At 36.9% G+C, this 25,381-nt stretch overlaps 1 protein-coding gene across 1 annotated transcript; it reads right to left on the reverse strand.

Moving 5' to 3' along the window:
* Positions 1-652: 652 nt before the first annotated feature.
* Positions 653-24,901, reverse strand: mep1a.2 (meprin A, alpha (PABA peptide hydrolase), tandem duplicate 2; the record flags this gene model as incomplete). Its single annotated transcript, XM_083898496.1, has 17 exons — positions 653-803; positions 1,948-2,152; positions 2,272-2,445; positions 4,685-5,122; positions 5,212-5,427; positions 6,607-6,753; positions 7,871-8,092; positions 9,033-9,208; positions 9,348-9,465; positions 9,555-9,630; positions 10,030-10,067; positions 10,162-10,215; positions 10,308-10,332; positions 10,441-10,546; positions 13,281-13,338; positions 14,324-14,439; positions 24,825-24,901. The coding sequence occupies 17 exons, from the start codon at positions 24,899-24,901 to the stop codon at positions 653-655; spliced, it is 2,397 nt and encodes a 798-aa protein (XP_083754622.1).
* Between the last annotated feature and the right edge of the window lie 480 nt (positions 24,902-25,381).

Here is a 25,381-nt window from a genome sequence, read left to right on the forward strand (position 1 = left end):
AAACCATGTCTGAGAGTTTGGTGTGTATTAGAATATAGTTCCTCAATAAAGCTCAGAAAATGGAGCAGTGATGTTTCTGTATGTTTTACACCCTAATTGCAAGTGCTTATTGTATAGAAATATAACCATAATAGGCGAAGTCAGTTGTATTTACAAGGGAAGTCTATAAATGTACAATATTTGACTTGAACTATAATTTGAATGATTTGTTTGTAGATCAACAACATGTATGTCCACATATAAGAAAAAAGCCAAGGACTGTAGAAGTATTTTATTGTTTTTCACATGTGTGTGCATGATTTAAATATCCATTTCTCATGATAAGAATTATTTAAGAAAACCACATATGATTGATTTTGTCATACAAATAAACCTGTGTAATAAAAGTGTTTTGACTCCGTTTTCTATTATTTCTACATGCTGAATGGATTGTTTTTTTAAAAGTGACCCTTGAATTATTTACATCTCTAGGAGGAGTGTGGGTCTAGAGTTGGAAAATCACAAAAAAAAAATTTTACAGAGCAAAAAATGGATATCCTGAGGATGGACCATAGATATGCCCAGGATATTATGCTCATACATGTATTTCCTTACTGTACTTGTGCCACGTTTACTGTGACTAAATACAGAGAACAAACTCTAAAATCACTTATCACTGAGCTCTCCTGATGACAGTGAAAATGGCCAACGTCAGAACTACGGTCCCAGCAGCACCACCAATCAGAGCTCCTAGAATGCCATTGTTCATGTTGGATTCCTGACATTTTTCGCCAGTGTAGTAGGTGGTCTGGCTTGCTGCGCACCTGAAAAAGCAGCACATTTTCACTGATGAAAAAAAGCAAGAGATAGTAATGTTATTTCACTCCTGGCAAAGAAGTGAATTGTATACCAATGATGCCATGTTGATAACTGCAAACAAAGGGATCCGTTGTCTGTTGCCTCACAGCAGATCTGCAGGTACAGACACAGATCATGCACATGCACACAGCTTCCATTGTCTGTGTTTCTTTTAATAGACATCTAACCTGTTTAGTTTGTCAGTGACAGTCACAGAGTGGCTGAAACATGGTGATAAATATTTTCCAGTGCAGAGCCGTAGCCATATTAGTCACCAATATACCTCAGCATGAAACATTTTTAATTTCATATTCCTTATGTGTCTCTTTATGTGTGTTTGGCTTGTTCTGAATTTTAGGATATTATTATTTAGTAGAGTATGACCCTCAGCTACTATGACCATAATTTTAAATTTTGGGCCCCCTCTGTGTTTTTCTTTGACAGCATTGTCAACATTGTCCACAGTGAAGCTGTGTTTCCATCATGGTACGGTTCGGTTTGGTACAGCACAGTATGGTTTGGAATGGTAAAAGCTTGCGTTTCAACTGAAAACGGTACCTTTACTTGTTAGGCGGGGTGTTGGTTGTCCCTGATGGTGTCAGAGAGATAAGTAATGTGAAATCGTAAGTATTAAGTTAAAGTTTTACTTTTAAATGAATAATAGGTAATGTAACTTATTATTTATTATCATTAGGGTCCTAGCACCGAGGGTGACGGCAGACTATGACATTTACTGTGCAGCAGTAAAACAAACTTTGCAAACCCCGTTCCGATCTGAACCAAACTTCCATGGATTCATGATAGTCCAACCCTGAATAGGTCTATATGAATATATTCAATTTGCTTGAGATAACATTACGTTTCACACTTTTCCATGATGCTCTAACATGGATTGTTGTCGTATCCACCTAAAACTTGATATGTGAGACCACAGACCCGCCCTGAACCTTTCTGCAAATTGTGACTTCCCAATAGGAAGTGGAACGCACTAAACATGAAGTAAAACATTACTCTAACCTCCACAGCCTGATATGCGCTGGGACGGCGCTGATAATATCTAGTACTGCGGACAGTGAATAAATCGTGACTAAATGACGTGCACACACAAACCTGCATGAGGCTTGTCCTCCTCTTTCCACGCACACGCCACCATTAAAACAGGGGTTGGGGTGACAGGGGTCGGCGGCCCGTGCTTCTCTGTGTTTCGGAGTCTGCGCTTTCATGTCCATCTCACTGACTGGGCTCTCATCTGTGATGTCTTCAACTGATATAGCGGGTTTGACAGGGACCTCGCTTTTGATCAGGTGGGTCAAGTCTAACAAAACAAGAGGACGATAATATTTATATAATATTTATACAAAACTAAAAAAAACTGTCATGAGATAATGTATGTTGTGACGCTGCACTGTATAAAACTTGAAGTCTGTGTTTCACCGTTGAAGTCAGCAGTAATGATGAGGTCATCGTTCTTGAGGAAGCTCCTTCTCTGCAGATGCTTGTGAGAGATGAATGTGCTCCAGCCAGTGTCGTGACTGCGGAAGCAGCGGCATTTTTCATCCCACACTGTTATTGTAGTGGCCATGGGCCTGTTCCAGCGGGTGCTATTGTCTTGGGAGGAAGGCAGCCAAGAAAACACTTACTCATGGTTTATCCATCATCCACTTGATCTTCATGTAACATAATTATGACCTGTGGTTACTGATGACCAACAACGTATAATTTTACAAACCGCAGTCAGTGTCTACTAAAATATGGAATTAGATTTGGGTGAATATTTTCAACACTGTTGAAGAATCAAGCAACACTATTTAAAAAGAAAATATTGATTGGATCATTCAAAAATATTGTATTTTATTGTTGAAAATAAATGTGTTCTTTGTTCTCCCTCACTTGTTCTTTGCGCCGTGATTTTTTGTTTGCGCCTTAGGAAGCTGCCTGCTGATTGGCAGAAGTTTTGGAGTGACAGCTCAATAGACCGAAAGTCGCCACAGGCCTCTAGTCACTGTCTGTCTGGAATTAATTCCCGAAGTTTTCCACGTCAACATCTGACAAAATAATTGTTAATATATAACATTTTTCACTGAGGTTACCAAACCAATTATGAGTTCCAATAATTAGTGCTCAAGGGATTGAAATCAATAAAATGACAAGGGTGCCAACATTTATGCACATGCCTTATTTTGTTTAAAGAGCCCATATAATACCCTATTAACCCAAGTTAAACTAGTTCCTGATGCCCTAATGAACATGTCTATGTCATGCTTTAGTCAAAATATCATAAGCACAATAGCAATCAATAACCTCTGCCAAAACAGCTTTTTTCAGAATGCTCGATTTTGTGCCTGGTCATTTACATGTGAATGAGATCCAGGTAAACACACACCCACTGCTTCCAGGGGAGTGTCGATCTAATTTACTATCCACAGCCATACTGTCGCCACTTATCACCTATTGTCATGCAGCGTCGTCCCAACCCCCGCTCTGTATACCCCATAGTAATGTCCGTTTACCCGTTGTTACTGCTTTTCACCATAATGCATAGAGTGACCACGATTATAGCTTCTCGCGATCATAAAAACATTAGAATCGAAGAAAAACTATTAATGCGCCGCACGGCGCGGCATGTATGTAAATTCCTATGCTAGAAAAAGACCTTGAATGCACCAGTGTTACGGCAGCTGCAAGTGTGACGTGTGTGGATCAATAATGAGGAGAGAACGTGGAAACACGACAGAAAGGTAGCCTTTGGTTGAGAAGAAATGTAGGACAACATCTACATCTTTCTGCAGTGCTTTCAAACGCATGCTCTTCATATCGATCCACACATGTCACTCGCTAACTGCAGGCACGTAACTGGTGCGTTCATGGTGTTTTTCTAGCATAGGAAATTACATACACGATCAACAACAAAGGTCTTGTGAAGCTTGTGAACATTTTTTTCATGAATAAAATATATCCACTGGGCACACAAGTCCTCTCAGGCTAGAAGTTTGTGTAAAACACTGTGCTCCGCTGTGCAGCCACTCTTCCTCCCTCGCCTGCACTCTCATATTTCACAGGGTAAAGGAGGAGCTACGGTGGAGCTGTGAAGTACTCTGCCTGGCGGGGTGCCAACATTCACGGTGAAATGTGTCGCTATGTCGTAACTGCGAGGGGGGTTTAAACATCGCATGTTTTATCGCCTATACTTACACTAAGTGGAACCACTAAAACTTTTTTTCACATTTTGGGGACTGGTATGGCCCTCTGAGTCCCAAATATCAGTACCAAAATGATTAAAAAGTTGATTTTGCACAATATGGGCCCTTTAAATAGTTATTGCACACTTTCTGTAAATCATATAAACTTTATATAAAATCATAAAAATCACTGTGTTTGTCTCCTATATGATATATTTAACTGCAATTTCTTATCCAAACAACCAATGATTTATAAAGGAAAACCATGAATATGTACAGGGGTGCCCAAACTTTTTGCACACCACTGTAATTGCTGCCTTATTATGCTTTTATACATGGTCTAAATCAGCGTTCAGCGAAGTCACTGCTGATCACTGCTGCCTCCATCAATAAAATCAAATGGGTTATTTTGAGACTTTAATTTTTTCTTTCAGATTTACCTGTGAAACACAAACTTACCAAATAAGGCAGCAGTAAACCAGCAGCTCCAATGTCACCACAGGCTAAAAATGCGGAGTTTTTTCATGGATTTTTGGTGGAGAGGAGTGGGCAGATTACATTTAGTTGGAGAAGTCTTGCACTTGTCAATATAACCACCCAAATGGGGTGAAGTCTGCCATCTCTGATTGCCTTGCTTATGCTGTTCTGTGGCTGTGATGTTGACCTACCTGTGGTGAAGCTTCTTGTATTAGACATCCTCAGTTTAACATCAGGGTCCTGATCCATGGCAACGATTGTCACCTGTCTGTTTTGAGCTGGCCACTGCATCACTGCATCATTTTCCCCGCTGCAGAGGTGCATGGTAATGCCAACATAATCTTTGTAATTCGGTGCTTTTGGGTAAACGCTGATACCAAATGAGTAGCCCTCTAGGTTGTAGAAGCACTCGCTCCTGAGCGGAATATCATTTCCTGTGGTGAGGAGCCTGCTAAAATTATGAATCTGCCAGACCGCACTGGGGCAACTGGTCTCTGTGAGAGCGATATCATCAATTAAAATGGCTCCCGAAGAGTTGGATGATCCTCTTATGCCTTGGAAGACATAGCGGAACTTGTCCGTCACCTTGAGAGTCACATGGGCTATTTTCCAAACGTCGTTTCCATCACCTGAGAGACAAAACAGCAGGTAATTATGTTTTTTAATGGAAAAAAAGAGGACAGTGTATTTAGATGTTGGTGTAGGAACCACAAAATACCAATGATGGTGTGGATCTTCCTGACACTGCGCACAGTTCCTGTCCCATCATCACTCCTGATCCATATGACCAGTTTGTCGCCAGCCGCTCCACTCATCTTGTAAAAGAACTGCAGGCACTGCTCATCTCTTTTGGGGTACAGAATGCGTGACTCTAGCAAGGCACTGTTGCCAACCACACCAGAAGATGTGTGAAACTTCATGAAGTAGCCAGAATCTACAAAAGACAAGGGGGTTTAGGTACAGTTGCTCCCTGTCACGCTGTCAGGTCGTAATAAGGAGAAAGAGCTTTTAGAGGTCAATGGTGTCATCTTTATGGGTAACTCTTTACATTGTATGTCATATGTTTTTATTGTGAAGTCTGAATGTCAGCACTGTAAAACTGTGTACAAATATGTATGCTTCCCAGTCCTCCAGGTCATAGTCATCTTCAGACATTAGCTGTTATAGGCAACTGCCAACTTTTTCTCAAGTCCAATAAATAATTGCAAGTCTATATTAGCTGTAGTGTATGAGAGGCCGTTTGAGAAATAATTCAGTCTTGCGTTACATCATACTCTCTCACAAACACTAGTATAGTCGCACACACTTAGTATTATACTCTCTCACAAACACTAATATAGTCACGCACACTTACTATTATACTCTCTCACAAACACTACTATACTCTCTTACAAACACTATCATAGTCTCTCACAAACACTATCATAGTCTCTCACAAACACTAATATTGTCACGTACATGTACTATCATACTCTCTTTCACGCTATTATGGATGCAACAACATGATAGTGAATGTATGAGAGAATGATATGCGGTGTATGCGAGTATACTAGTATGTGTGAGAGAGCGTATGATAGTAAATGTACGCGACTATAGTAGTGTTTGTGAGAGACTATGATAGTGTTTGTGAGAGAGTATGACAGTAAGTGTGCTCGACTATAATAGTGTTTGTGAGAGACTATGATAGTGTTTGTGAGAGATTATGATAGTGTTTGTGAGAGAGTATAATAGTAAGTGTACGCGACTATATTAGTGTTTGTGAGAGACTATGATAGTGTTTGTGAGAGAGTATAATAGTAAGTGTGCACGACTATACTAGTGTTTGGGAGAGTATGATGTAACATGTGAGCGCAAGACTGAATTATTTCTCAAACGGCCTCTCATAGTAGTGTGTGACACAAGCTTTGTTAGTGGATGTTTTTCACCAAGTGAGGCCCTGTAATGGACTGGCGATCTACCCTGCCTTTTACCCTATGTCAGCAGCACTCACCATGACCCTCAAGTGGTGGATAAAGCGGTAGAAGATGGATGGGTGGGGTTTCTTTTTCAGAATTTCGTAAAGATTTACAGTAAGTTTGATGTGGTTTTGTTTACTAGTCAGATAGAACTTTACCTCTGCAGCGGCCCACCAGGGTGTGGTCAGGATCAGCTGGACTGCTCAACGTCTGCACCCAGTCTGCGTTGTCGTTCTCATTCTGGATCATTCCACAGATGTTGATCAGCTCAAATGAGCACTGGTCAAGGAGTGCGTGTGTGTTGGCTGCAAACAGATGGCTGCAAACAGTCAGCTTCGTAGCTCAAAGCATCAGCTGTCTCTAAAGGTGTGACTGCACTACTGGTATGACGAGACACTCAGCTCTGCTCACCAGATCAAGACAGGACAAGATTTTAACACTTTCCTTAAAAAGTAAACTTCAATGATATATGCATTTTAAAAAGGTCTATAATTTTCTTGGCCTGAAATTCAAACATAGCTGTGCATTACTATCTGAAATGCTGCCACACAGATGGCTTCATAGTGTTGGTAGTCTTTATCTTCCACATCTTCTCTTATAACTTCAGGTTAACACAAGGTCATGCACGCTGCTGATCAAGCATTATACTCTTTTGTGGGTTGTGAATTCTACTGGCAGTTGGTAAACTAGTTAAGTGGTACATTATAGCCAAATACTAGAGGGTGTGAATATTAAGGCCAGAAAAATGAGAATCAAAATGTACTCCCATTCGGAAGCCTCAAGTTTTGTGGTTTGATTGTCACCATGTCTGTTTTTTTGTGAAAACTGGAAATTCACAGACATTGAGTTCAACAAATCATGTATTGGACAATACTAGGCACTCACATGTGCCATGCTTTATAATCTAGTTTCCTCTAAATGGGAACATTTACAAAATGACCAAATTAACATCATGTTTTTCTAAGGGGAACCCAAAACTAGCAATTGAAACCATTAACTCCTTAGGAAAATGTTTACTGACATCGTAAAGTTCATCATAGAGTTATTTTTGCAACTTTCATAGTGGGTATTCAATAAATTGTTACCTCCTGGTTGGACTCACTCTGCAAAGTCTAGTCTATGGTTAACACATTCATATATGCAGCTATACTTCTAAGATGATTATGTTAGGAGACACTTTTGATAAGTGGCTGCACAGTCAGAGCCATGTTTTCCCTGAGCTCACTCACCCACACATGTGTGAAGAGGGCAGTCACCTGTTTATAATACACTGTACCATGTACCTGATATAACCTGACGTTAGAAATCCAAAACTATCCCTTTAACATTTACACCAATTCACACCTGGAAGCACTTCAGCTACAAAGACAAAAATGTTGCTGTGGTACCCATGTGACCATTCTTTAGCGAGGTGACACTCACCACAGTCGTACATGCGGTTGAGCCTGGTGATGTCAACAGCACTGAAGTCCAGCCGCTGACCAATGATGTCATTAAAGTATGGTATGGTGGTCGTGATTGTGGGGATGCTTGCATTCTTGTTGAAAGACAGCGGCCTGTAGTGCATGATGGACTCATAGTCATATGGTGTGTTCAGATCAGTGATGAAGTCATCTTCATACTTATTGAAATTGTGCCCCATGCCTGTGAAGAGAGAGAGAGCAACGGTATGTATGTATGTAGGTTGGTAGGTTTGTTTTTCGGAATGCATACTTGTTACAGCGAAATGGAAATATCTCCACATTTTGGAAAGCAGGGAGCATTTTCAGTGCATTTTGTGGCAGGCCAAAGTGATCATTATTGACTGAGAAATAAGCTTCAGTGAAGGACAGGATGCTGTGAGGGTAAGCTATTGTTTTTGATGCATTCATTAATTAATTCAGTGAACAGCAGCAACCAAGTTTTTGTAATGTAATGGTGCCTGTAGCTTCACCTCACACTTCCATGTGTTTTCCCAAGGTTTTTTGAAGCGAAAATTTAGAAAAAAAGTCGATATGGGCATTTGAAAATGGCAGAGAGTTTCCAAGGATGCCACTGTGAGATGGTTGATGACTGCATCTTGGCACTCTGCACTGCCCTCAGGGGTGTCAAACTCATTTTCACGGAGGGCCACATCAGCATAATCGTTACCCTCAAAGGGCCAGATAACTGTCATACAGAATAAATGTAACCAAATATAATGTAAAATAAAGGTAACATATTGCTAAATAACTTTCTGTATTTATTACTTATTCAAGTTACAAATATTATGCATTATAGATAGTAACCCGGTACGCGATGGTGTTTCGCCATGCATTGTGGGAAATGTAGTTTATGGTCAACGAATGTCTTAAGATTTAAGGCACAAATTTTTAAGGCCAATTAATCACTCGCGGGCCACATAAAATGACATGGCGGGCCACATCTGGCCCCCGGGCCTTGAGTTTGACACGTGCTCTAGAGGAAGTATTGCATAACACCCATACTAACGCACGGGGTATGTAGGGTAGTGATGGAGATAACGTTTGGGACGGACAGAATTTTGTCTAAATGGGGAGTATTTATGTGCGACTGTTTGAAACAAAGATGAAATGCTTTGACCCACCTTCTTCAATCTGGTCCCACCAGATATTCACATAGTTGTCTCTGTCCGAGCGAGACTGCTCATGGTAAAAGCCCAAAGCATGAAGGAGCTCATGCTCCACGATGGCCTTGGTGTCACACCTCGCCCCAATGGAGACATTCTGTCCTTTTTTATCATCACCGACATATGACCAGCATCTGAATGGGTAAAATGGAAATGTTGCACCATAGCCTTACAATGTAATGAGCTTTTGAAAGCTCAGCAATTCCTCAAGTTTTAAGACTTAACAGTGTAGGCAGTAAAGTTGTGCAACAAGCAGAGAAGACTGCAGCTCACCCAGACAGCTTGGTGAAGGAAATGTACGTGGACTCTCCCTCGTATGGCTTGAAATCCACACAGGATCTCAAACGGTATTCCTCAAACGCCTGTAGGATCACACCTTTGGCATTCAGTTCTACAATAAGAGAATATAAATCCCCCCAGTCAGTAAATGTTTTACCTATTCTTCAGATTGTACCGTGAGAGAAAGTGTACACAGCCTACCTAAAGAATCAGTTAAGATGTAAGGGATTGGAAACTTCCACCTCCTTGTTTGGTCGAGGATTGCGTTCCTGCTGGGCTATAAGACACTGAACACGCTGAGAATATTTTCTTTTATATTCTTGACAAGCATTATCTCTATAGACCAGGGGTCACCAACGTGGTGCCCGCGGGCACCTGGTAGCCCGCAGGCAGCCAATAAGGTGCCCGCGGGCTCACTTCACTTCACCTCACTTGCATGTATCCATATGATCGCTCAGTAAAATATCTTTGATATTGTTTATAAAAACTGGTAATCGTTAGGAGTAAGCACTGGAATTAATGTGTATGCAGTTGAATGCATAATATTAATCATTTAAATGGTAAACAAACAAAAAAATGTTAACGTGGTAGCCCTCCATATTATTTTTTACCCTTAAGGTAGCTCTCATCTCAAAAAGGTTGGTGACCCCTGCTATAGACGCTACTGAATACTTACATTCCCAGCGATGTCTCCCTCAAACAGGTGATTTAAACCTTAAAATGTGGGAAACAACACGGTTTTAGAAATTCTGATATCAATTCAACGAAGTGCATTATCACAATCTTTAAGAGGCTTTAAGAGCTCTACCTCTGTTGATGTCAGGTATGTCATCCCGAAGTTCACCTGCATCTACATTATCACCTGGAGGACACATGTTTTTGTTAGAGCTAAAAAGTGACAAACAAAAATCTTCTTTTCTGTGCACGTGACCAATAAATTTAAGGAGAACCAACCAGTAAATGTCGGCACAGCTTGCACCTAGCACAAAAAAAAAGACATACTTTCAATCATTCACTGAGACATTTTTTTCTTCAATTTTCTGGTTTTAAAAAACCTTTGGTTGAAATATTTCAGAAAATGATCTACCGTCAAAACCACAAAGAGGCCGATCAGTACAGCAGTTCTCCTCAAACAGTCTCCAGAGGCCATGTTGTTCTCCCTGTTGCAGCCGCCAGCATGCCCATGAAGGCAGCTGGAGCCGAAGAGGAACTTTGATCGGGATTATTGTGTTTAATGAGTAACAAGAATTTCACGTGTCTTCACTGTCACTCCTGAAGCTTACATGTTGTCATTCTATATGCAGATACAAGCACTAAACTGCTGACCCTGTGCTCATGCAACAGGATCAACAACAAGGTTTTAAATCCATAAAACAAGGTTTTATATCCATGTGGGCAAAGGGTTACATTCGGGGCTGACAATATAGGTCCCAGGCTGTTTTGTCTTTTGGTTTCCATGGTGGCATCCATCCAAATGTCATACTGTAGTTTAGTGTCTTCCAAAATCACACCAAAATTTTATAGTTTAGTAAGAAGTCTGAGATGTGACAAAAAATGACATCTGACAGGGACAATGAGCCCCAGTGGCCAAATGGATCCATTTGGGAACTTTCTTGGGGCCATCCCAATTTCCCAAATGTGACAAAAAGTATTTTATTATGTCGTCAAAAATGTCACAGTTTAGTATGTCTTCCAAAAAGTAAAATAAATGTCATAGTTTTGTATGTCGTCCAAAAAGTCACAAAAGTCATTGTTTCCTTCACTGTCACTCAGCTTACATGTTGTCATTTGCGGATACAAGCAATAAACTGGATCGACAACAAGGTTTGAAATCCATGAAAAGATATGCAGTTTATTGGTCATGTAAATGCCCTTGTGTTGCAGTCAAATCTGTATCAAATGTCAACAAAACGTATTTAGATGATATTCAATGAGACCTTTATCAGTGTATTGCACTGTGGTAAAACTATTTAAGAGCTGTATTGCTTTGTTTTATAGCCTACGTGTTTGTTCATGTTGTTATTGATGGTGGATGATTTTGTTTTACCACTACGTCGATTTAATATGAGCAGTTATTTTCAAATCTTTTTAAACAGTAACCTATGGTATTATTGTTGGAAATGAGCTTTGACTACAGACACAAGTTCACATGTATACTGGCTAAATTTCTTCTGCAAGTGTAACTTAACCTTGAATCCATGTCAAGCCTCAAGTCCCCAGGTTCATAGATCAGGTTTTTTAAAGTGTAAGCACTGACTGTGCTGTGTGCAAGTTCAAGTCCATGCAAGTCACAAGTTGTAAAAACCAGGACGTGAGTCGAGCTCCAGTCTGAGTTCTGGACACAGCTGCAAAACACTGGCTGCTACAAGTGTCATTGAGGTGGTAAAGCAAAGTTAATACTTACATGAAAAGTCATTGTTTAGTATGTTGTCCAAATTTTGACAAAAAAGTCATAGTTTCCTATGTCCTCCAAAATGTAACAAAGAAGTCATAGTTTAGTATGTCCTCCAAAATGTAACAAAAAAGTTATAGTTTAGTATGTCGTCCAAATTTTGAGAAAATTCATAGTTTCGTGTCCTACAAAAGGTCACCAAAATGTCATAGTTTAGTATGTCGTCCAAAATGTGATAAAATGTCATAGTTTAGTATGTCGCCCAAAATGTGATAACATGTCATAGTTTAGTATTTCGTCCAAAATGTGACAAAAAGTCACAGTTTAGTAAGTCGCCCAAAATGTGACAAAAAAGTTGTAGTTTAGTATGTCGTACAAATGTTGACAAAAAAGTCACAATTTAGTATGATGTCCAAATCTTGACAAAAAAAAGTCATAGTTTAGTATTTTGTTCAAATGTTGACAAAAAACTCATAGCTCAGTATGTCGTCCAAATTTTGACAAAAAGTAATAGTTTAGTATATCGTCCAAATTTTGACAAAAAAGTCCTTGTCCAAAAAGTGACAAAAAAGTCATAGTTTAGTATGTCCTCCAAAATGTGACAAACATTTTTTGTTTAGTATGTCGTCCAAAGTCAAAACATGTCATAGTTTAGTATGTCGTCCAAAGTCAAAATCATCCAAAACAGTGAGAATTTTAACAGTAAACTGAGGTCAGCCCTGGACTCGGTGGCTCCACTTTCCACAAAAACAATATCAATCAAACCTACACCATCTTGGATAAATACTGAAATAAAACAACTGAAAAGTAATTGCAGGAGCGCAGAGAGAAAATTGAGGCAGACAAAGTTAAACAGGCATAACTTCCCATTTTTCAAATCTCATCTAAGATAAACAGAACAACCATATATTTCTCTTCTCCACAATCGCACGTTTAATTAATATTGATTTTAAGAAGTCCTCCACAGTTCCAACAAACAATCAATGTGAGGACTTTGTAGACCACTTCAGAGGTTAAATCGTTGTCATTAGATCCACTCTTTTAGAACAAAACAATGTTGCTTTTAGGTTTTAATTATTGGTCCTGAAGGCAAAAGAGAGAAACTTTTATCAAAACTAAATGCTATTAAACATTCACAGTGTGTGAAAAACTTTGGCGTTCTTTTTGACTCAGAGCTCGATTTTATTCCACACATCAGAAATATCACAAAGATTGCATGGTTTCCATCTTAAGAATATAGCCAGAGTTCGCCCGTTTCTCTCTCTTGCCAGCACAGAGGTGCTAATGCATGCTTTTATCTCTAGCTGGTTAGATTACTGTAATGCCCTGCTCTCTGGTCTTCCAAAAAAAGAGCATCTCACACCTTCAACTGCTCCAGAACTCAGCTGCATGTGTGCTGACGAAGACCAGAAGGAGGGCTCACATTACACCAATTTTAGAATCGCTGCATTGGCTCCCTGTGCGCTTCAGATTTTAATGTTAATTTATTCGTTTTTAAGTGTCTTAACAGCCTTGGGCCTTCTTATCTGTCTGACCTGCTTTTACTGTATCTGCCCTCCCGGATCCTGAGGTCCTCCGGTAGTGATCTTTTATCTGTTATAAAAGTCATAGTTTATTATGTCATCCAAAAAATCAAAAAAAGTCATAGTTTTGTATGTCCTCCAAAAAGTCACAAAAAAGTAAAAACCTGAACTCTCCCTCCAATATGCCCATTTCTAATCTAATTTCTAGAGTGCGCATGCGTCAACCAGCGTGCAGCCTTTTACAGTCGCTCCTGTTCAGTCTTCTACTTTTTTATACTATGACCCCTCGAGCCTTTATACTTCTCCGTCGTGGTGACAGATACGCACTGCAATTTCCCACCTGATCAGTAGGGGTCGTCACGGAAGGTTGTTGTGCTTCTGGCTACAGTGAGCAATGGCGTCCGAGAGAGAAAGACTGTTGTTGTTGTTGCAGCTGAATAACAGTGGCCGTTTATCACTTTTCTGTGACACGGAACGGCGTTTTAAGATAATTTGAGGGGAGAAATTAGCCATTTAGAGTCTAAACATGTGCTGTATGTATTTAGATAAAACGTATTTATAGTTTGGCAGCGACGTTGTCACAGTGATCAGCTCCGCCTCTGTGGACGCTCGGTGCGCACTGTGGCCGGCATAGAGCAGCTTTGCTTGGCCTGTCCTGAGGACCAATCACAACCCTTGCCATCTCCGTTGTCCCTTGACGGAGTGACGGACACTTAAAAGATATTTAGTGCAGCCGGAGACGATGCAGAGGGCTCTGCGTAACCTACGTAGAGCACTTTACTCAGGAGTATAAATTGGGCTTAACACTAAAGAGGCATACAGTTCCTCCCCCCTCCTCCCACTGTGCAGGTCAGATCACAACCTGGTGCACATCACCCCTGCTATGTGCCTCTCGTGAAGAGGCAGCCTGCGACCACATGGACTGTGAGGAGATGGTCGGAGGACACCTAGTAGACATTGCAGGGCTGTTCTGAGGTGACAGACTGGCAAGTACTCTGTGAGCTCCATGCTGACGACTTGAATGGCCTTACAGAGTACAAAACGGATTATATCACCTTCTGCACTGAATCCATTGTTCCAGTTCAGACCGTCCATTGTTATCCAAATAACAAGCTGTGGGTAGCTAAGCACATAAAGGCACTCCTCAATGATAAGAAGAGGGCCTTCAGAGCTTGAAACAGGGAGGAGGTACGAATGACACAGGGACTACTGAGGGTCAAGATCAAAAAGGCAAATGAATACAGGAGGAAGCTGAAGATTAAACTCCAGCAAAACAACATGAGAGAGGTTTGGAGTGGTATGAAGACCATTACTGGTTTCAGGCCATCAAACAGCAAGGGAGCTGAAGGTGGGGAGGACAGGGCCAACAAGCTGAATTTGTTCTTCAACAGATTCTAGACTGCAGTAGTATGTCACCAAAAATGGTCAAAAACGTCATAGTATAGTATGTCGTCCAAAAATGTCATAGTATAGTATGTTGTCCAAAAATGGTTAAAAACGTCATAGTATAGTATGTCGTCCAAAAATGGTCAAAAACGTCATACTATAGTATGTCGTCCAAAAACATACTATCCTATTACTTTTTTGACCATTTTTGGACGACATACTATAGTATGACGTTTTTGACCATTTTTGGACGACATACTATTGTATGAAGTTTTTGACCATTTTTGAACGACATATTATACTATGACGTTATTGACCATTTTTGGACGACATACCATAGTATGACGATTTTTGACCATTTCTGGACGACATACTGTACTATGACGTTTTTTACCATTTTTGGACGACATACTATATTATGATGTTTTGACCATTTTTGGAGGACATACTATACTATGACGTTTTTGACCATTTTTGGACGACATTAAAGTATGACATTTTTTACAATTTTATACCATTTTTGGACGACATACTATAGTATGAAGTTTTTTACCATTTTTGGACGACATACTGTAGTACGATGTTTTTGACCATTTTGGACAACATACTATACTATGACGTTTTTGACCCTTTTTGGACAACATACTATACTATGACGTTTTTGACCATTTTTGGACGACATACTATAGTATGACATTTTTGACCATTTTTGGACGACATACTTATAGTATGACGTTTTTGACCATTTTGGACATAATACTATACTATGAAATTTCGGACTATTTTTGACCATTTTTGGACGACATACTATACTATGACGTTTTTGACCATTTTTGGACGACATACTATAGTATGATGTTTTTGACCATTTTGGACAACATACTATACTATGACGTTTTTGACCCTTTTTGGACAATATACTATAATATGACGTTTTTGACCATTTTTGGACGACATACTATACTATGACGTTTTTGACCATTTTTGGACGACATACTATAGTATGACATTTTTGACAATTTTTGGACATTATACTATACTATGACATTTCTGACCATTTTTGACCATTTTTGGACGACATACTATACAATGACGTTTTTGACCATTTTTGGACAACATACTATACTATGACCATTTTTGGACGACATACTATAGTTTGATGTTTTTGACCATTTTTGATCATTTTTGGCGACATAATATACTATGACATTTTTAACCATTTTTGGACAACATACTATACTATGACTTTTTTGACTATTTTTGGACGACCTACTATAGTATGACGTTTTTGTCCATTTTTGGACTACATACTATACTATGACGCTTTTGACCATTTTTGGACGACATACTATACTATGACGTTTTTGACCCTTTTTGGACAACATACTATAATATGACGTTTTTGACCATTTTTGGACAACATACTTTACTATGACGTTTTTTACCATTTTTGGACGACATACTATACTATGAAGTTTTTGACCATTTTTGACCATTTTTGGACGACATATTATAGTATGACATGTTTGACCATTCTTGGACGACATACTATACTATGAAGTTTTTGACCATTTTTGACCATTTTTGGACGACATATTATAGTATGACATGTTTGAACATTCTTGGACGACATAGTATACTATGACGTTTTTGACCATTTTTGGTCGACAAACTATACTATGACTTTTTTGACCATTTTTGGACTACATACTATACTATGACGCTTTTGATAATTTTTGGACGACATACTATACTATGACTTTTTTGACCATTTTTGGACTACATACCATGCTATGACGTTTTTGACAATTTTTGGACGACATACTATACTATGACTTTTTTGACCATTTTTGGACGACATACTATAGTATGACCTATTTGACCATTTTTTGTCTACATACTTTACTATGACGCTTTTGATCATTTTTGGACGACATACTATAGTATGACGTTTTTGACCATTTTTGGACTACATACTATACTATGACCTTTTTGACCATTTTTGGACTACATACTATACTATGACCTTTTTGACCATTTTTGGACTACATACTATACTATGACGCTTTTGACCATTTTTGGACGACATACTATATTATGTCGTTTTTGACCATTTTTGGACTACATACTATACTATGACGCTTTTGACCATTTTTGGACTACAAACTATAGTATGACGTTTTTGACCATTTTTGGACGACATACTATATTATGACGTTTTTTGACCATTTTTTGACAACATACTATACTATGACTTTTTTGAGCATTTTTGGACAACATACTATAGTATGAAGTTTTTGACCATTTTTGAGCATTTTTCGACGACATATAGTTTGACATTTTTTACCATTTTTGACCATTTTTGGACGACATTAAAGTATGACATTTTTCACCATTCTATACCATTTTTGGACGACATACTATACTATGACGTTTTTGACCATTTTTGGACAACATACTATATTATGACGTTTTTGACCATTTTTGAACGACATACTATAGTATGAAGTTTTTGAACATTTTTGAACATTTTTGGACGACATATTATAGTATGACATTTTTGACCATTTTTGACCATTTTTGGACGACATACTATACTATGACATTTTTGACAATTTTTGGATGACATACTTCAGCATGACTTTTTTGACCATTTTTGGACGACATACTATACTATGACTTCTTCGACTATTTTTGGAGGACAAACTATACTATGACGTTTTTGGACAACATACTATAGTATGATGTTTTTGACAATTTTTGACCATTTTTAGACAACATACTTTCCTATGACTTTTTTGACCATTTTTGGACAACATACTATATTATGACGTTTTTGACCATTTTTGAACGACATACTATACTATGACGTTTTTGACAATTTTTGGACATTATACTATACTATGACATTTCTGACCATTTTTGACTATTTTTGGACGACATACTATACTATGACGTTTTTTACCATTTTTGTACGACATACTATACTATGACCATTTTTGGACGACATACTATAGTCTGACGTTTTTGACAATTTTTGACAATTTTTGGCGACATACTATACTATGACTTTTTTGAGCATTTTTGGACAACATACTATAGTATGAAGTTTTTGAACATTTTTGAGCATTTTTCGACGACATATAGTTTGACATTTTTTACCATTTTTGACCATTTTTGGACGACATTAAAGTATGACATTTTTCACCATTTTATACCATTTTTGGACGACATACTATACTATGACGTTTTTGACCATTTTTGGACAACATACTATACTATGACGTTTTTGACCATTTTTGAACAACATACTATAGTATGAAGTTTTTGAACATTTTTGAACATTTTTGGACGACATATTATAGTATGACATTTTTGACCATTTTTGGACGACATACTATACTATGACTTTTTCGACTATTTTTGGAGGACATACTATACTATGACGTTTTTGACCATTTTTGGACGACATACTATAGTATGACATTTTTGACCATTTTTGGACATTATACTATACTATGACATTTCTGACCATTTTTGACTATTTTTGGACGACATACTATACTATGACGTTTTTTACCATTTTTGTACGACATGCTATACTATGACCATTTTTGGACGACATACTATATAGTCTGACGTTTTTGACAATTTTTGACAATTTTTGGCGACATACTATACTATGACATTTTTGACCATTTTTGGACAACATACTATACTATGACTTTTTTGACCATTTTTGACTATTTTTGGACAACCTACTATAGTATGACGTTTTTGTCCATTTTTGGACTACATACTATACTATGACGCTTTTGACCATTATTGGACGACATACTATACTATGACGTTTTTGACCCTTTTTGGACAACATACTTTACTATGACGTTTTTGACCATTTTTGACCATTTTTGGACGACATATTATAGTATGACATGTTTGACCATTTTTGGACGACATACTATACTATGACATTTTTGACCATTTTTGACCATTTTTGGATGACATATTATAGTATGACATGTTTGACCATTTTTGGACGACATACTATAGTATGACATTTTTGACAATTTTTGACCATTTTTGGATGACAGTATAGTATGAAGTTTTTGACCATTTTTGGACGACATACTATACTATGACGTTTTTGACAATTTTTGGACAACATACTATACTATGACGTTTTTGACCATTTTTGGTCGACATACTATAGTATGACCTTTTTGACCATTTTTGGACTACATACTATACTATGACGCTTTTGACCATTTTTGGACGACATACTATAGTATGACGTTTTTGACCATTTTTGGACTACATACTATGCTATGACGCTTTTGAACATTTTTGGACTACAAACTATAGTATGACGTTTTTGACCATTTTTGGACGACATACTATATTATGACGTTTTTGACCATTTTTTGACAACATACTATACTATGACTTTTTTGACCATTTTTGGACAACATACTATACTATGACTTTTTTGACCATTTTTGACTATTTTTGGACAACCTACTATAGTATGACGTTTTTGTCCATTTTTGGACTACATACTATACTATGACGCTTTTGACCATTTTTGGACGACATACTATACTATGACGTTTTTGACCCTTTTTGGACAACATACTATGATATGACGTTTTTGACCATTTTTTGACAACATACTATACTTTGACTTTTTTGACCATTTTTGGACAACATACTATAGTATGACGCTTTTGACCATTTTTGGAGTACAAACTATAGTATGACGTTTTTGACCATTTTTGGACGACATACTATATTATGACGTTTTTGACCATTTTTTGACAACATACTATACTTTGATTTTTTTGACCATTTTTGGACAACATACTATAGTATTAAGTTTTTGAACATTTTTGAACATTTTTGGACGACATATTATAGTATGACATTTTTGACCATTTTTGGACGACATACTATACTATGACAGTTTTTGACAATTTTTGGATGACATACTTTAGCATGACTTTTTTGACCATTTTTGGAGGACATACTATACTATGACTTTTTCGACTATTTTTGGAGGACATACTATACTATGACGTTTTTGGACCATAACTGTAGTATGATGTTTTTGACAATTTTTGACCATTTTTAGACAACATACTTTCCTATGACTTTTTTGACCATTTTTGGAAGACATACTATAGTATGACGTTTTTGACCATTTTTGGACAACATACTATATTATGACGTTTTTGACCATTTTTGAACGACATACTATACTATGACGTTTTTGACCATTTTTGGACGACATACTATAGTATGACATTTTTGACCATTTTTGGACATTATACTATACTATGACATTTCTGACCATTTTTGACTATTTTTGGACGACATACTATACTATGACGTTTTTTACCATTTTTGTACGACATACTATACTATGACCATTTTTGGCCATTTTTGACTATTTTTGGACGACATACTATACTATGACATTTTTGACAATTTTTGGATGACATACTTTAGCATGACTTTTTTGACCATTTTTGGACAACATACTTTACTATGACGTTTTTGACCATTTTTGGACGACATATTATAGTATGACACGTTTGACCATTTTTGGACGACATACTATACTATGACGTTTTTGACCATTTTTGACCATTTTTGGACGACATATTATAGTATGACATGTTTGACCATTTTTGGAGGACATACTATAGTATGACATTTTTGACCATTTTTTACCATTTTTGGATGACAGTATAGTATGAAGTTTTTGACCATTTTTGGACGACATACTATACTATGGCGTTTTTGACAATTTTTGGACAACATACTATACTATGACGTTTTTGACCATTTTTGGTCGACATACTATAGTATGACCTTTTTGACCATTTTTGGACTACATACTATACTATGACGCTTTTGACCATTTTTGGACTACAAACTATAGTATGACGTTTTTGACCATTTTTGGACGACATACTATATTATGACGTTTTTGACCATTTTTTGACAACATACTATACTATGACTTTTTTGACCATTTTTGGACAACATACTATACTATGACTTTTTTGACCATTTTTGACTATTTTTGGACAACCTACTATAGTATGACGTTTTTGTCCATTTTTGGACTACATACTATACTATGACGCTTTTGACCATTTTTGGACGACATACTATACTATGACGTTTTTGACCCTTTTTGGACAACATACTATGATATGACGTTTTTGACCATTTTTGGACAACATACTTTACTATGAAGTTTTTGACCATTTTTGACCATTTTTGGACGACATATTATAGTATGACATGTTTGACCATTTTTGGACGACATATTATAGTATGACATGTTTGACCATTTTTGGACGACATACTATAGTATGACATTTCTGACCATTTTTGACCATTTTTGGATGACAGTATAGTATGAAGTTTTTGACCATTTTTGGACGACATACTATACTATGACGTTTTTGACAATTTTTGGACAACATACTATACTATGACGTTTTTGACCATTTTTGACTATTTTTGGACAACCTACTATAGTATGACGTTTTTGTCCATTTTTGGACTACATACTATACTATGACGCTTTTGACCATTTTTGGACGACATACTATACTATGACGTTTTTGACCCTTTTTGGACAACATACTATGATATGACGTTTTTGACCATTTTTGGACAACATACTTTACTATGAAGTTTTTGACCATTTTTGACCATTTTTGGACGACATATTATAGTATGACATGTTTGACCATTTTTGGACGACATACTATAGTATGACATTTCTGACCATTTTTGACCATTTTTGGAGGACATACTATAGTATGACATTTTTGACCATTTTTTACCATTTTTGGATGACAGTATAGTATGAAGTTTTTAACCATTTTTGGACGACATACTATACTATGGCGTTTTTGACAATTTTTGGACAACATACTATACTATGACGTTTTTGACCATTTTTGGTCGACATACTATAGTATGACCTTTTTGACCATTTTTGGACTACATACTATACTATGACGCTTTTGACCATTTTTGGACTACAAACTATAGTATGACGTTTTTGACCATTTTTGGACGACATACTATATTATGACGTTTTTGACCATTTTTTGACAACATACTATACTATGACTTTTTTGACCATTTTTGGACAACATACTATACTATGACTTTTTTGACCATTTTTGACTATTTTTGGACAACCTACTATAGTATGACGTTTTTGTCCATTTTTGGACTACATACTATACTATGACGCTTTTGACCATTTTTGGACGACATACTATACTATGACGTTTTTGACCCTTTTTGGACAACATACTATGATATGACGTTTTTGACCATTTTTGGACAACATACTTTACTATGAAGTTTTTGACCATTTTTGACCATTTTTGGACGACATATTATAGTATGACATGTTTGACCATTTTTGGACGACATACTATAGTATGACATTTCTGACCATTTTTGACCATTTTTGGATGACAGTATAGTATGAAGTTTTTGACCATTTTTGGACGACATACTATACTATGACGTTTTTGACAATTTTTGGACAACATACTATACTATGACGTTTTTGACCATTTTTGGTCGACATACTATAGTATGACCTTTTTGACCATTTTTGGACTACATACTATACTATGACGCTTTTGACCATTTTTGGACGACATACTATAGTATGACGTTTTTGACCATTTTTGGACTACATACTATACTCTGACGCTTTTGACCATTTTTGGACTACAAACTATAGTATGACGTTTTTGACCATTTTTGGACGACATACTATATTATGACGTTTTTGACCATTTTTGAACATTTTTGGACGACATATTATAGTATGACATTTTTGACCATTTTTGACCATTTTTGGACGACATACTATACTATGACATTTTTGACAATTTTTGGATGACATACTTTAGCATGACTTTTTTGACCATTTTTGGACAACATACTTTACTATGACTTTTTCGACCATTTTTGGAGGACATACTATACTATGACGTTTTTAGACAACATACTTTCCTATGACGTTTTTGACCATATTTGGACGACATACTGTACTATGATGTTTTTGACCATTTTTGGACGACATACTATTGTTTGACGTTATTGACCATTTTTGGACGACATAACATAGTATGACATGTTTGACCATTTTTGGACGACATACTATACTATGACGTTTTTTACCATTTTTGACCATTTTTGGACGACATATTATAGTATGACATGTTTGACCATTTTTGGACGACATACTATAGTATGACTTTTTTTTACCATTTTTTACCATTTTTTACCATTTTTGGATGACAGTATAGTATGAAGTTTTTGACCATTTTTGGACGACATACTACTATGGCGTTTTTGACAATTTTTGGACAACATACTATACTATGACGTTTTTGACCATTTTTGGTTGACATACTATAGTATGACCTTTTTGACCATTTTTGGTCGACATACTATAGTATGACCTTTTTGACCATTTTTGGACTACATACTATACTATGACGCTTTTGACCATTTTTGGACGACATACTATAGTATGACGTTTTTGACCATTTTTGGACTACATACTATACTATGACGCTTTTGACCATTTTTGGACTACAAACTATAGTATGATGTTTTTGACCATTTTTGGACGACATACTATATTATGACGTTTTTGACCATTTTTTGACAACATACTATACTATGACTTTTTTGACCATTTTTGGACGACATATTATCGTATGACATTTTTGACCATTTTTGACCATTTTTGGACGACATACTATACTATGACATTTTTGACAATTTTTGGATGACATACTTTAGCATGACTTTTTTGACCATTTTTGGACAACATACTTTACTATGACTTTTTTGACCATTTTTGGACGACATACTATACTATGACGTTTTTAGACAACATACTTTCCTATGACGTTTTTGACCATATTTGGACGACATACTGTACTATGATGTTTTTGACCATTTTTGGACGACATACTATAGTTTGACGTTATTGACCATTTTTGGACGACATAACATAGTATGACGTTTTTGACCATTTTTGGAAGACATACTATAGTATGACATTTTTGACCATTTTTGGACGACATACTTTAGTATGACGTTATTGACCATTTTTGGACGACAAAACATAGTATGACGTTTTTGACCATTTTCGGACGCAATACTATAGTATGACGTTTTTGACCATTTTTGGACGACATACTATACTATGACGTTTTTTACAATTTTTAGCCATTTTTGGCGACAATGGTCAAAAACTTCATAGTATAGTATGTCGTACAAAAATGGTCAAAAACATCATACTATAGTATGTCGTACAAAAAAGGTCAAAAACGTCATACTATAATATGTTGTCCAAAAATGGTTAAAAACGTCATAGTATAGTATGTCGTCCAAAAATGGTCAAGAACGTCATAGTAAAGTATGTCGTCCAAAAATGGTCAAAAACATCATAGTATAGTATGTCATCCAAAAATGGTTAAAAACGTCATAGTTTAGTATATCGTCCAAAAATGGTCAAAAACGTCATAGTATAGTATGTCGTCCAAAAATGGTCAAAAACGTCATAGTATAGTATGTCGTCCATAAATGGTCAAATACGTCATAGTATATAGTATGTCGTCCAAAAATGGTAAAAAACGTCATAGTATAGTATGTCGTCCAAAAATGGTCAAAAATGTCATAGTATAGAATGTCGTCCATAAATGGTCAAATATGTCATAGTATATAGTATGTCGTCCAAAAATGGTAAAAAACGTCATAGTATAGTATGTTGTCCAAAATTGGTCAAAAAAGGTCAAAAACTTCATACTTTCGTATGTCGTCCAAAAATAACGTCATAGTATAGTATGTCGTCCAAAAATGGTCAAAAACGTCATCCTCTAGAATGTTGTCCAAAAATTGTCAAAAAAGTCATAGTATGTCGTCCAAAAATGGTCAAAAACGTCATACAGGTTTACCTGTAGTTGGCCTGCAACCCCCAGCTACTCCACTCTCTCTCCCTCCCCCTCCTCCTCTCTTCAACATTGCCTCCTATGTGAGACCTGACAGCCCTCAACTTCACTGACAATCAGGTCCAGAGACAACTGATGAAACTCCACTCAGGCAAACCTCAGTATCTTCAGGTTTTCAACCTTCAGCTCCACCTCCTGTCTTTTAGACAGTGCCACTGTCTCCAACCCATACATCATGCATTAAAAGGAACCTGCCACATGGTTGCTTTTGTAGCTTTCTTTATTACAACAGTTCAGTGAGACAAGCTTTATCACACATACATATTCCTTTTACATTTCATATATTCCGTGTATTATTCTGAGTTTGAGTTTACTTAAAGCAGGGACAATACATATTAATGAACATGTTACAGATTATAGCCAAACGCCTAATTTCCATCTTTAGTCCCTTTGGCAGGTTGATGTCAACAACATAGGATAGTAAAAATCAATTAAAAACAATAGTAACAACAAATAGAACAGTTAGCCTTCATGGCTAGTATGAGTAGGGGCAATAATTACAGAGAGAGAAAAAACACATTCTGATATTGTTTGTCAGAGCAGGGATCTTCCATCATGTCTTCTTTCTTTTTATTCTTGTCATCCCAACTCCAAATGTTAAATCTGGTTTCATCAGACACAAGAAAACAAGCATTTTATGTAGTTTCACATTAT

The sequence above is a fragment of the Microchirus variegatus genome (genome assembly GCF_963457635.1).
Source record: "Microchirus variegatus genome assembly, chromosome: 12".
Taxonomy (NCBI): Eukaryota; Metazoa; Chordata; class Actinopteri; order Pleuronectiformes; family Soleidae; genus Microchirus; species Microchirus variegatus.